Source organism: Macaca nemestrina, chromosome 11, assembly GCF_043159975.1.
Source record: "Macaca nemestrina isolate mMacNem1 chromosome 11, mMacNem.hap1, whole genome shotgun sequence".
Taxonomy (NCBI): Eukaryota; Metazoa; Chordata; class Mammalia; order Primates; family Cercopithecidae; genus Macaca; species Macaca nemestrina.
In genome coordinates, this window is record NC_092135.1 from 46,646,973 (window position 1) to 46,661,363 (window position 14,391).

General features: G+C 33.9%; 1 protein-coding gene across 3 annotated transcripts in view; it reads left to right on the forward strand.

Annotated features, from left to right (window-relative positions):
- LOC105492696 (enhancer of polycomb homolog 2) overlaps positions 1-14,391 on the forward strand; it is a 142,472-nt gene that overhangs the window by 88,072 nt on the left and 40,009 nt on the right. For 2 of the 3 annotated variants that reach the window (XM_011759929.3, XM_011759930.3), the window contains exon 3: positions 10,346-10,491. In XM_011759929.3, coding sequence (XP_011758231.1) covers positions 10,346-10,491 — 146 coding nt within the window. Of the gene's footprint in view, positions 1-7,304; positions 7,396-10,345; positions 10,492-14,391 lie in introns of those variants that run through there. The other variant, XM_011759931.3, reaches the window with a different exon arrangement.

The following is a 14,391-nucleotide window of genomic DNA, read 5'->3' on the forward strand; positions in this document are numbered from 1 at the left end:
TCTTATCTTTCACATTCCCAGTTTCTCAGAAATACTTTATTTTTCCTAACTAACTTAAACTAGGGATTAGCAAATCTTTTTTGTGTAAAGGGCTAGTTAGTAAATATATTGAGTTCTGGGAGACCACAGTTGATCTCTGTAACATATTCTTCTCCTTTTCTCCTCTTCCTTTTTGTTATTACCTTTCTCTTTTTCTCTCTGGCTTTGTTTTTTTTGTTTTGTTTTGTTTTGTTTTGTTTTTTGATACAGGGTCTTACTCTGTCACTCAAGTGGGAGTGCAGTGGCACCCTCATAGCTCACCGCATCCTTGAGCTCCTGGGCTCCAGCAATCCTCCCACCTCAGCCTCCCAGGTAGCTGGTACTACAGGCTTACGCCATTGCCCCCAGCTGGTTTTTTGTGATTTTTGTAGTGATGGAGTTTCACCATGTTGCCCAGGCTGGTCTTGAACTCCTGGACTCAAGCAGTCTTCCACCATAACCTCCCAAAGTCCTGGGATTACAGCTGTGAGCCACCACGCCCAACCCTTTTTATTATTACTTTTAAAATTATCCATTAAAAATATAAAACAGGTTTGTTTGTTTGTTTGTTTTGTTTTGTTTTACATTTTCACAGCCTTACCAAAAACAAGCTGCAGGCCAGACTTGTCTCACAGGCCATAGTTTGCTGTTCCTTGGGCTAGACTATTTTAACCAAAGAAATAATTGGAATCCACAGGAAAGTAGCTTAGAACCACTTTTCCAAGAAAATGGAAAACATACAGGAAAAGAAATCATTTGTGATATCACTTGTCTTTTACTTAACAAGTGTCCACGCCTGGTTGTTTATTACTTCTTTTTTGCTTTAAATTAGAATTTTATATGTATGGACTCACAGAATAATAGAAAAAATTATTCCTACATGTAACCATGATTGGATACATATCCCGCCTCCTTTTTTTTTTTTTTTTTTTTTTTAACTATGAATTAATTTGAAATGTTTCCCCATTGAAGCCCTAGTAACTTTAAGTTTTATAAATCAAAAGCACATTGGGTATACGTTAATCTTTAAAAAAATAAGCCAGAGAAATAGATGTAGTAGCTCATACATGGAAAGTGTTAACCTTCAGAGAGGCAGAAAGAAGTACTTTTTTTGCAATACAATATTATAGTTTCCAGTTATTCATAGTTGAGACTTTAAATTATTTAAACTAAAAACCATGATTTCTGTATACACCAATTATTAAGAACATTAATATTAAAAAGACCTATAAAATTGTGTAGTACTTGACTTTCACTTCTGGCTATATTAGAGGATAGTTTGATCTACTAATAAGGTATAGTAATGAAGTTCAGTAGTAATAATTGCTTGACTTTATTGAACACATACTCTGTAGAGGGCAGTATAATATGCACAAATTATTTCATTTAATTTCTACAAGAATCCTATGAGATAGATGCATTTATTGCCCTTGTTTTACAGCAACTAATCTGTTACCCATTTCTATTATTTTGTCATTTCAAGGAATGTTATGTAAGTGAAATCTACAGTATGTATATAACCTTTTGGAATTGATTTCTTTATTATTATTTTTTTTTACTCAGCCTAATTCCATTGAGATGATCCAAGTTGTTGCATGTGTCAGTAGTTTGATCTTATTTATTGCTGAGTATAATTTCATGTACTACAGTTTGTTTGATTTTTTTATCATTGAGGGACATTTGAATTGTTTCTAATTTTTGGCTATTGTGGATAAAGTTGCTATGAACATTTGTGTGCATATTTTTATGTAAACATAGTTTTCATTTCATAAATATTTTTTATAAATATATCTCAGTTTTCCTATTCTTATTGATGGACTTTTTTTGCTTATATGAATATAATGTTATGAATGGCCTTTATGCGTGTCATTCTTGTCCACATTTATGAGAGCTTTTCTAGGTAGGATGTGGGCCTAAAAGTAGAATTGCTGAGTTGTATAAAATGTACACGTTTAACTTTAGATACTGCAGAATTGTTCTTCAAACTGATACCAGTTTATATTTTCACCAGTAGTGTATGAGAGTTCTTGTTGTCTCATATTTTTATCAACACTTGTTACTGTGAAACTTTACAATTTTTGTCAGTTTGATGGGTGTGAATTGGTATTTGTGGATTTAAATTTGTCTCATCAATCACAAATGAAGTTAAAACATGTTTATGTAGATTACTTTTTCATATCTTTGGGTCCATTTTTCTCTGGGTCATTTTCTTACTGAATTTTTAAAGAGATTCTTTATATATTCTACATATTTAGCTTTTTAAATATTTTATAGAAAAATTTTAACATTCAGAAGTAAAAATAATAATAATGAACTGCCATATACTACTGGTCAATATTGTTTCTCTATACTTATACCTTTTCTTCCACCTCCATGATTTTATAGCCATCCCAGCATTATTTGATCTGGGGATGTTAAAGCATAGTTATAATATTATCTAAAAGCATTATAGTAATACTATTAATATTTAATAATACTATTAGAATAATATCACATCACTCCTTAAAAGAAAAATATCATTTTCTTCATTCGTCAAATATTTAATCAGTGTACATATTTCTTGACTGTCTTACTAGATAAATGATCTCATTTATCTTACTTTTTTTTAACAGTTGATACTTTTGAATTGGGATCCAGAAAATTTCCATATGTTGTAGCTGGTTAGTCAGTCTCTTAAGATTCTTTTAATCAGGAATCAAGCATTTATCTCTCTTTTCTATTAACTGTATTTCAGGATCTCTGAATAATTGAGAAAGAGGAAGGTTCTCTTTATAGAAGTATTCCAGCTAATGTAAATCAAGCAGGAATGATAAAAAATTACTATTTTGCAACCCCTAATGAGTTAATGAATCAAGGTAATTGTCATTAATGGTTGCTGACATCACAAAAGAAAAGAAACAATGAAAAATTATATACTTCCCAATGAAGATTGATTTTTTTTTTTTTAGTACTCTCCAGAAATGATTATGAGAATGTTTGTTTTGTTTTAAAATCTTTATGGATCATGGATTTATTATACATTTGTATTATATTTGAATCCATTGAATTTATCATCCTTATTGCTGCTTTTGGCCAGTAGGAACCTATTCAGGTTTGCTCTTAAGGTTTTTTTGAAATGATAATATTATACCAGAAAGCAAGAAAACGAAACTGTGTTAGAGTTACCTTACATGTTTTCCTGGCCCAGATCTGAAGTCAGTCATTTCCACAGGGTGCTCTTGTTTCTTTTAGTGGGAAATTTTATTTGGAGACTGTAAGTTGGGTCCTTGGGGTATTCTTTACTACTGGGTTGACCATGTCTCTAAGATTGATTAGTGGACCTGACCTATGAAATATGCACTTAAAAAAACTTTGAGATAAAGTACATCATTAATTTATATTACTACTTCTCTAATTCAAAACTAAAGGTTTTAACCTTCCACACTTTTTTCTACAGTTACTTTTTTTCCACAATTTTTTAAAATATCACTTCTCAAGGATATCTGCATAATCCCCATGTTTTGTCACAGTAGTCTCAGAATAATAATACCAACTCTTTCACCAACAATATAATTTTACCAAAAAAGTTTCAGGGCTGCACACAGTGGCTCATGCCTGTAGTTTCAGCACTTCGGGGGGCTGAGGCAGGCAGATCGCTTCAGCCCAGGAGTTCAAAAACAACCTGGGGAACATGGTGAAACCCCATCTCTACAAAAAAAAAAAAAAAAAAAATTAGCCACACCTAGTGGCATGCATGTGTAGTCCTAGCTACTTGGGAAGCTGAAGTGGGGGAATGACTTGAGCCAAGGAGATCAAAGCTGCAGCTGAGATTGTGCCATTACACTCCAGCCTGGACAACAGAGCAAGACCCTATCTCAGGAAAGAAAGAAAACTAATTTCAGGGTTTTTCATGTGTTGATCGGTTAGGGTATTCCCACTAGAAATGTACAGTCACTTTACTGTATCTTAAAGACACTTTCAGTAGAACCCAGATGACAGTTGGCTTTACTTGTTCCATTTACTTTTTAATTTTAGAGATTTTTTTTTCAACACGTTATTTCATTTTGTAATTATATAAAATATTTGCATGATACTAAAAGTTCTGTCTATAAAATTAAGAATATTCAAAGAGGTCTAGTTGTTACCTCTATCCCTGCCTCCCTACACAGTCTTATTCCCGGGTGGCTGATAGTATTTTTGTATTTATGGCTGAAGTGGGTGCTGGAGATGGAGGAGTGGGATGGCAGTGGTGGGAGATTCTATGGTTCCATGTGTAGACTTCCACTACTCTCTTTCTCCTTTGATATGGAGCTTTATACTTGCCCTCAGTGTGCCTGGTGCTTCAGAGTCCACAGGCTCTCACTCAAGCAACCTTTGTAGGTCAAACCTTCAGTCTGATACTGTTTGGAAGGAAAAATAGTTGCATAGGTACACTGAATGAGGGAAAGAGTAACTGTTGATTTCAGCCCTCTCGGGGGTGTCCGATCATTTGGCTTCCCTGAGCCACATTGGAAGAAGAAGAATTGCCTTGGGTTACACATAATATACACTAACAGTAATGATAGCTGATGAGCTTAAAAAAAAAAAGTGCAAAAAAATCTTATAATGTTTTAAGAAAGTTTACAAATCTGTGTTGGGCCACATTCAAAGCTGTCCTGGGCTGCGTGTGGCCCATGGGCCATGGGCTGGAGAAGCCTGCTCTAAGTCTTTAGATGGGGCAGGGCGGGGGTGGGAGTGGGTCCTGCTTCCTGTTGTCTGTCCTCTGCAGCCATTTTATATTTTAGCATTCTCTTGTCTGCTAATACATGGCATTTATAGCTCTGAAAATTTAATTGATGGTTCTCCCTTTGTTTCTGTTATCCCTAAAGATTTATGCCATTTGAAAAAAAAAACAAAACTCCTTTGCTTTTGTTTTAATGGGGTTTTGAGATAAGTATGTGTTCATTTTGCTTTATTTAACCAGAAGCTGTCTCTGCGCTCACATTTCTGTTGGAGGAAATTTGGCCCAGGTATGCTTTAAACCCTGGCTGTTTGAGAGCCAACTGCTCATCTGTGATCCCACAGATATCCTGTGGATTGGAGTGTCACGTATCAAACATGGCTGAGGAGGGTTTAGGGACAGGCACACACAGTGATTAACATCTATAAATACAAAGATGGGTTTACATAAAGAGTTCTAAATTCACAGAATTAAGTTAGAAAAATTATTAATGTGGTTTTTGTTGTTATTATAAAGTCTTAAATTTAAAGTACTTTTGATTGGTTTACATTCAGTGTGTTAGAGGGTACTTATGCTATATGTGCAGTTGCATCCTAGTTGTGTAAATAACCAGAGAAAAGAGGGTAAGTGACCTAAATTCTGGGTGGTGAGTGTGTATTGTCAAAAGGCCATATGTGGAGACTGAGTATAGAAAATAGAATGTTTTGGAGTTAGAATAAGTGTAGCCATTTATAAAAATAAATAAGTGAGTTTATAATTTGGAGGCTTTAGGAAGGCAAAAAATAACATTCCTTTCTGTTTTCTGCTTTGAAACTAATTGATAAATAGACATGGACATAAAATTTCAGCTTTATTACTAATAAAAGTGGTGTGGAAGGTGAGATATTTGGCCTTAATGGACATTCTATTAACCCCTGAATTAGACAAACACTCTAACGCTGGTTGGTCACTGATAGAGCAGGTCTCCCCCTGATAGGAACAGAGTTAGCCCCTGTACTTAACCATGTAGTGGAGGACTGACTAGAATGCCGCTTCTATGAAGGAAGGAAGAACCACTGGAGAACATGTACCCAGAAGCTGTTGAGCTGATAGGTCCTTCTCCCAGGTTCACAGATCAGTTTCACTCCTTCCTTGGCTGAGGGGAAAATGAACCACTGAAAAGAAGCTGAAAGTGTGCTTTCTAAACTTTTCCCTCCTGGAGATTTGAATGGAAATATGGAGAATAAATGTTTCCCCTAAATGTGTTATATGTAACAGGTATAATATAGCAGTCATATTCATACTCATAATAGTATTATAAAGTAATGGGCAGTAACTGGCCCATCATTGTGTGTGCCATTGAATTGCATGCTACTCATTTTATACCACGCTTGGTAAGCCCCCTTTAATCTAAAAATATCTTGCCACTTTTTGGCCCTGGAAAATTTTCTCATATCATTTCTTCTCCCGGGTTTTCTGTATTTTCATTCCATTAAATAGCTGTGCTTATTAGATACTTAAATATGAATATGGCCAAGTACAAAGGAACTTTGAAAGGTACTTTTAATTAGAAGTAATATTTGCTTTACCAACTAATTTTTGACTAACTATATATATTTTGTAAGCTATAACCAGTCAGTGTGTGAATGCTTTATATATTCAAACAGCAGGTTATACCCACTTTCTTACCTACGCAGAAGCTGTTGCTCTTTTTGCCAGAGAGCAACCAAATTTTCCTGAGCAGTGGTAGCTACCTGATGGCTACTGCAAGGAAATTCTCATCTACTTTCCTTTCTACTTCCTTTCTTCTTCTAATAGTGGTCATGCACCCTCTTAAATTCTCTTATTTTTTTTTCTTTTCTCTTTTCCTTTCCTTTTCCTTTTCTTTCCTTTCCTTCTCGGTTAACTTCACTACAGGAAGTCTTCCATGTACACATAGACACATGCCCTTATTAGCTTTGTCAGTATCTTAATTCTGTTACTCTAGTACATCAAGAAGATGTCAAGTGTCCTGTCTGCCCCCACTCTTCTTTATGTTAAGGTGGGAGGTATTATTGTTTTATCTGTTTTGTTTGGTAGACTGACATATGGAGCTAACCCACTATTTGTAAAAGTGGTATTTGTAGCAGGAGAAAGCTATCTGGGTTTCAAAAAGTGAGGTATCAATCAACTTAAAAAATATTCTGCTTGTAGTTTAAAAGAATTTCTTTTTATATTTATACATTTTAGAAATGCTATTTTTATTCGGTAGCTTTTAGTATGTCCTTTTTTTCTTTTTTTTGTTTCTCTAAGTGCCATGTAGGGAGTATACAGGTATGACTAAAGTAATCACTGCTTTTAAAGAATTTATACCCCTCTCTGGTAGAGGAGATAATATAACCTGAGGTAAGGAGAGGTACAGGCAAGCACCTGTACCTGGTGGTTTAAAAGCAACAAAAATCTCCAAAATCTATAATGATTCTTACATGGGTTTTGAGTGAAAGAGAAATGGTAGTATAGAATACTTAGAGTGCTAGTGCAAGTCTTTGCCCTGGTTCTGATTTAACACATTGTCAGATCTCCTATCAATTCTCACTATTAATTTTTCTAAACTATTTCCCAGCTTTTCTTGTTCCTTCCCCTGCCTCACAAGCTGGGGTGCTGGCTTTTGTAAGAATAGAATAAGAAGATAGAGCAGATAGGAGGTGGAGGAACAAGAGGTGAGTAAGATTAGGTAGGTGTATAAAAGATGGTCATGCAAAATTTGTATATATAGCCTTGCCCTTGAACTTTTGAAAACTTCTGTTTAACTTATAGATTCAGTATATTGTGTTAACTCTGCTCCACACTTTCCTAAATCTTTCTCTAAAATGTCTCCTAGCTGTATTGACTACCTGATTTTATTGACTGTTTGTTGTTAGTATGTGGATTAAGGCAGATCATTGGACTGTCATTATGTGCATTTGCAAATACAACATCCTTTGTGAAAGGAAGAGTAATTTTTAGTAATCTATGTAGTTTATGAGCTCGGTGTCATTCTGTCATTGACTTTGATGCAGATCAAATTGACTTTTTAAAAGCATGCTTTTGAATTATTGATTATCATGTAATAAAGACAAGGTTTTACATAAAAGATAAGAGAAAAATGCATTTTATTCTCAATAATATTTTAAATGAATCATACTTACAAAATAGTATTTGTCGTTAGTTCACCAATAGCTTTAACTCCTCTGATTTAACTTTAGATTATATCACATACTTAAATACAATAACACTTACAAATTTTAGAATGTGAGATTCATTGGGAGATAAAATACTGCCTACCACATAGGATGGTTGTGACAGTTAATTTAGTATATTTAAAGCACTTTGAGTACTACCTTGCCCATAGTAAGTGCTATATAAGTTTATAAGTGTTAGCTAACATTTATTTTTGTTTTTATTATTGTTATCTAGTGGTAAAAATTTCTTGAGTGATGAGCTGAAGTCTAGATTTTTGAGATGTAGTCATTGACCGATTATAAAGCAAATGCCTTTAGATATTTTAACTCCATCAGTACGGTCTGCAGTAGGAGGCTGATTTTACTAAAATTATATAATTATATACATCTGTTCCTATTACTTCGTTAGTACCTTTAAGAATGTAATGCTGAATCTGAGAATGCCAGGACATTTCACGTGGTATGAATGTAGGATACTCATTTACACATCGCTGCACAGACAGCCTTTGTATAATCAATCTGTTGGTTATTGATATCTCTTTTACTGCCTTACTTTAAATCTTGTCATGTAATTTCAACACGTAATTTGTGGCATTTTAGTTTTTTTACCCTTTATGGTTTAATAACTTATACGTGTACATGCTTAAAATATCAAACAATACAAATGGGAACAAAGAGAATTCTTTCACCATCCTTGAACCCCTCCTTTTGTAGTCCCCTTATGCAGAAATAGAGATTACTAGTTTTAAGTATTCTTTCAAAAATATCCCGTGCATTTACAAACACGTGTATATATATCCATCCTTGTCCTTTTTAAAACACATATATTAGTGCACTATATATACTATTCCACCCCTTAGCTTTTTTCATTTAGTATTCATGAAGATCAGTTTCATTCTATGTCAGTATACATGGGTCAGTGTCTTTCTCAGAGCTTCAGTCTGTATAGTCCATGTATGTGTAAACTATCATTTATCTAATCCTACACACATTGTTTGTTTTGTATTTTTTACTTCTTGCAATGTCATAACTAATACCCTGTGTATATATCTTTTGTTTCTGTGTTCGTTTATATGTAAGATGAATCCTAGAAATAGAATTACCAAGTTCAATAGGATATATTTTTAATGAAACTAATACCAGTTTATAATTGCCTACACACATGGTTTGAGAGGGCTTTTTTCCGCTGTTCTTTCTACAGTAGCATATTATCAAGTTTTAGATCTTTGTCTGCTGAGTGAAACCTATTGTCTTATTATTGTATATTTATCTATCACTGAAGTTAAACTTTTTTTATGTTTAAAAGTCATTGACATTTATTCTTAGCTGGATGTGGTGGCTTATGCCTATAATCCCAGCACTTTGGAAGGCTGGGGCAGACAGATCACTTGAGCCCAGGAGTTCCAGACAAGCCTGGGCAACATGGGGAAACCCCATCCCTACCAAAAATGCAAAATTAGCTGGGTGTGGTTGTGTACACCTGTAGTCCCAACTTTGCTCGGGAGACTGAGGTGGGATAATTGCTTGAGCCCAGGAGACAGAGATTGCAGTGAGCAAGATCGTGCCATTGCACTATAGCCTGGGCAATAGACAGGATGAGACCTTGCCTCAAAAAAAAAAAAAAAAGTCATTGATATTTATTCTCCACTAAAATACCAATTCACATCATTTGCCAGTATTTGCTGAGTTACTAGTTTTTTTCTAATTTGCAGGAAATCTTTAAGAAAATCAGCCTTTTGTTTATATAGTACATTTTTTTCTTTTTGTTCTTTGTCTTCTGATTTAAGTTTTCTAAGTAGAAGTTTTAAAATTTTATATAGTCAAATCAGTCTATTTTTAATCAGTGTTATGGCTTCTGAGTTGCTACCCATACTACATTCCTACCCTGTATTTTCTTCTAGTATTTTTATGTGTTTTACTTTTTACCATAAAATTTTGTTGAATATGTCACTTACTGGTGTTAGAAGTAGGGTAGGAATTCAGCTTAATTTTTTAAGATAACTAGTCTGTTATGCCAACACCTTTTTTTCCCCGTTAGATATCTGTTTTATCCTCAGTAATTTGAAACGTCGTTTCTATTATACTCTTTGTTCTTGAGCTTGTTTCTCAATTCTTAATTTTGGCAAAGTTGCTCATTATGCTACCAGACTACCATGTCAACATGTACATGTCATCTTTTTTATAGTTGCTATTTTATATTGTTATATATTTTCAAAATAAGATATTTCCTAGCATTTTTACTGTTTAAATTTTAAATCATATATAAAGCAAAATTTTGTTTTTTCTTCCACTATGCAGTAAGTCTCTGAAATTAATTTTAGATACCTGCTCCTCAGCTCCCCTTTAGTCAGTGTACTATAATTTAGAAGCAGTCTGTAGTCAGATATGATGAACACTGTATAATTTCATAATTTCTCCTGAGTTTAAAGAATTTTTCTTTCTTTTCTAGCTTTTAATCTAGACAACGAGCAACCAGATTATGATATGGATTCAGAAGATGAGACTTTATTAAATAGACTTAACAGAAAGATGGAAATTAAGCCTTTGCAATTTGAAATTATGATTGACAGACTTGAAAAAGCCAGTTCTAATCAGGTACTGTACCATGTAAAGATGTCTCTTCTCTTCTAGTTAACCGAATTTGCACCTTTATTTTGCCTTTTTTTTTAAGACCTGAATGTGTTACATTTTACTGTTTCTTGGATTTCTTTTCCTGGCATCCTGGAATTTCTGTTTACAATGTTCCTTGAATAGAGTATTTAAGCACAATTGCCTTGAATAAGAGTATGAAGAGTACTGTTCTAACTGTTTTCCTGCTTGGATAAAAATAATACTGGTTACAATGTTACAATATTTTCTTGATCCTTTCCATATGACTAGTATTGCTGCTTCCATAACTAAATTTGCTTGCTTGGATCTCTAAGGCAGTCATCTTATGTCAAATCTTGCTCAGATATTTAGGTACTTATCATTTTAAATGGATTTTAATTTTAATTAGTTATACATTATTTCAGTTTTTCAGTGAGGGGAAAATTATTTACAAAAGAATATTCTTTAGTGAGATATTTTATATATGGCACAGGTAACTTAAAATGGTACTGTCTTTCTGGAAAGCAGTTAAGCAGTGTAAATCAGGAGCCTAAAAATGTTTATACACTTTGATTTAATAATCTCATCTCTCGGAATTGTTCACAAGAAAAATAATGAGAAAAAATGTCAGTGATTTTTGAGCAAGAATGTTCAGAATGAATAAGATGTCTCTGGGGTAGACTGTAACACAGCCAGTAAAAATCATGATTTTGAAGGATGTCTAGTGCTGTAGGAAATTGCACATTATATAATATCAGATTCAGAAAACAGGATACAGAACTCTTTATGTGGAAAACTTTGAGGTTTGTTTAAATCATTTATATTTATACATGTGCATAGAAAGCAAAAGAAGAAGGAAGTTTACAACAAAATGCTAACAATGGTTATATTTTGGGTGCTGGAATTTGTTGGTGATTTTTATGCTCTTTATCCTCTTTTTCTATGTTTTCCAAATTTATCATGAGCGTGTGTTGATACTGTAATTAGATTTTTAAAATAAACTATTTTTAAACATAATTTTTGGTGTACCTGTGTAGTATATTAATGTGCTAATTGTTACTAATCTACTAAGAAGTTAGAATTGCAAATAAACTTTTTACAGTGGATTGTTAAAACTTTTTTAGTTTACCCATACAGATTCATTATTTTACCCCACAACTTAAATCTTTTAAATCTCTAAGGCATTACAAGCTCTTCAGAGCATTTTCCTTTGGAAAATGACTTTGCTGCATATTTAGCCTGTCAGTTTTTTCCCCATTTTGATGAAAAGAAATATCTACTGTACTATTCAAAGAAGTACATTTTGAAAACTGAATTTTGCAAAATTGATGTTACTGGATTTTGAGAGATTGTCTTACTTGGTTTTTTGTTGGGATTTCAAAAAAGTGCCAAATTGATGTTCCTTATAATTGGTGACTTACAGTTTTCCTGGGATTTTAGTCACAGGCATCAGATAGAGTTTCAGTTTTTCTTTAGATGTAAATTTTCTTAGCAATCCTAGACTGGAACAGCCTTTTGGTATTTTTATGATTTTCTGTGATTGCTCAGAAACTACTCATAGTGGCTGAGATGATATCATCAGAAGCCTTCAGCTCTCTGTTCTGTAATATGCTTTCTTTCAGTCAGTAAGTAATATTTAGTGTCCAGGTGGACAAGGCAGGTGATAGCCGTAAGACAGATGACAAAAATTCTGCCCTTGTTCAGTGTATTATCCAAGTGGAGACAGGATAAACCAAAAAAGCATGTAAGCAATACAGTTAAGTGTGCACATGTAATCAGCCCCATCCTATTTTAGTTCTCTTTGCTCAGGGACAAGTTTCTAGGCTGTGAAACAACTCGCTAGGCACAGAGCATGATAGCATCTACTTTCAGCAGTGGAAGTAACAGTGGAGATTTTGTCATTGGAACAAAATAATGGTCCTGTATTAGAATCAAGGATTAAAGATAACAAAGGGTCATCTTCATTCCATTCCCTAATCTGTTAATTTATGGATCTCTTTACTTTTCCTTTATGGGGACTGGCATAGTACTAGGTCCCAGGACAAGGACAAGGAATCAAGTTTGTGGTTAAACTGCCATTTATTAGGTTAATAGAAAACAACAAAAGATAGACTTAGGCAAACCTGCCTCTGTTATTCTGGGAGATGATTTCAATGAAGCCATGATTGAAAACTCCTGTTGCCAAATGCTATAATTATTTTCAGTTCCAATCTGTGTATTTGATTTGTGCTCTCATATCTTGGAGCTGTCTTGACCTTTTTTAAAAAAATAAAAATACAGTTTATTCCCTCTGGTTTTATTGTTTCTCATGACCATTCCTTCTTTCTTTTGCTTGATCCCTTTCATTCAACTCCTGTAAACATCAGGGTTACTTGAAATTCTGTTCTTGGTGTTCTTATCCTACATATTTTTGTGTAATATCAGCTCCATGAATATTTTTGTAGATATAATAATGTATTACCTTTGGCCTTGACCTCTTTCTCAAACTCCAGGATTTTTCCCCCCTTTTGGTTTTGCCTGTTGACATCTTCACATAGATGGTCCATAGTCCTCTCAAGTTTATCCTTTTGAAAACTGAACTTACTGTCTTACCCTACATAATCTGGTAATCTTTATCTCTTCAGTAACTCCCAAACTCAGATCCATCCATTTTTTATCCCTTTCCTTCATTGATAACTAATTCAATTCAGGGTTTGTCAGGTTTTATCAAAGCACTGCATGAAGGAAAGAGATTTGACAAACCCCTGAATTGAATGTTATCAAGTTATTTGATTTAATATCTTCTTTCCAACGTGGCAACTAATTGCAGTACCTAACCTGAGAGTGAATCTTGTACTGGATGGGAGTGGGGGGATGTTATGAAGACTATTTTTGAGTCAATTGATGATATTGGAATATAGAGAGTAGATTACTTAATATTTTCAATGTTAAATTTACTAAAGTTGATGGCTGTGATTATGAAAGAAAATATCCCTATTCTTAAGAAATATACACTTAAGTATCTAGAAGTAAAGAGCCATGTAACTTCCTGCCCTCAAAAGGATCAGAAAAAAAAATTGTATACACACACACACACACACGATTAGAGCTTGAATGCACACAGATGTTAAAGCAAATATAAAAGCTAACAATACATGAGTCTTGGTCTAAAGGGATATACAGTGTTCTTTGAAATGTTTTATTCTTACAAGTTTTTTAAATATTTGAGATTAAAGTTAATTTTTAAAAATCACAAGCCATCTTAAATGGCATTCTCTTTTATAGGATTTTCTTTAAAATAAATAATAAAACAGTTTCCAAGAAACTGTTTTAATTTTTCTTTCAATAACCCTCAATGTTTTAATGTATAAACCCTTATCTCATTCCTAAACTATTGAACACCCTATTTTTAGTTACTGATTAACCTTCTATACCCTATTGACCTTTTACTGCTCTCCACTTATCACACATTCCCATAGAAAGACCACTCCTGCCCAAAACAGAACTCTCCTTCTAACACCCTGGGTAATCATTTTCCATCATTTTCCTTCTTTTCTACCTCCATACTACATTTTATTCTCTTGTAGAAGCATAATTCCACCCTTTCTCACTCTTCCTTGTGTACCTGTATAGTCCTTGAATATTTTAGTTTCACTTATCTTTTCTCTCATTTCTTCAATCTTTCTCTCTCTGCCCCAAAAGGTGCCCAAGTCCCCATTTCCAGGAGAACCTTTTCGTTTGACCCCATCTTTCTCTGCAAACTACCACCCAATGTCTCTTCTTTTTTTGTCATAATTAAATTTTCAGAAAATTAGCTATACTTGGTGCTTCCTACGTTTACCTTTTACCCACATCACAATTCATTTCAGTTTACTGAAAGGGCAGTGTTTAAGGTTACCAGTGGGCTCCTAATTGTCATCAGGAGCC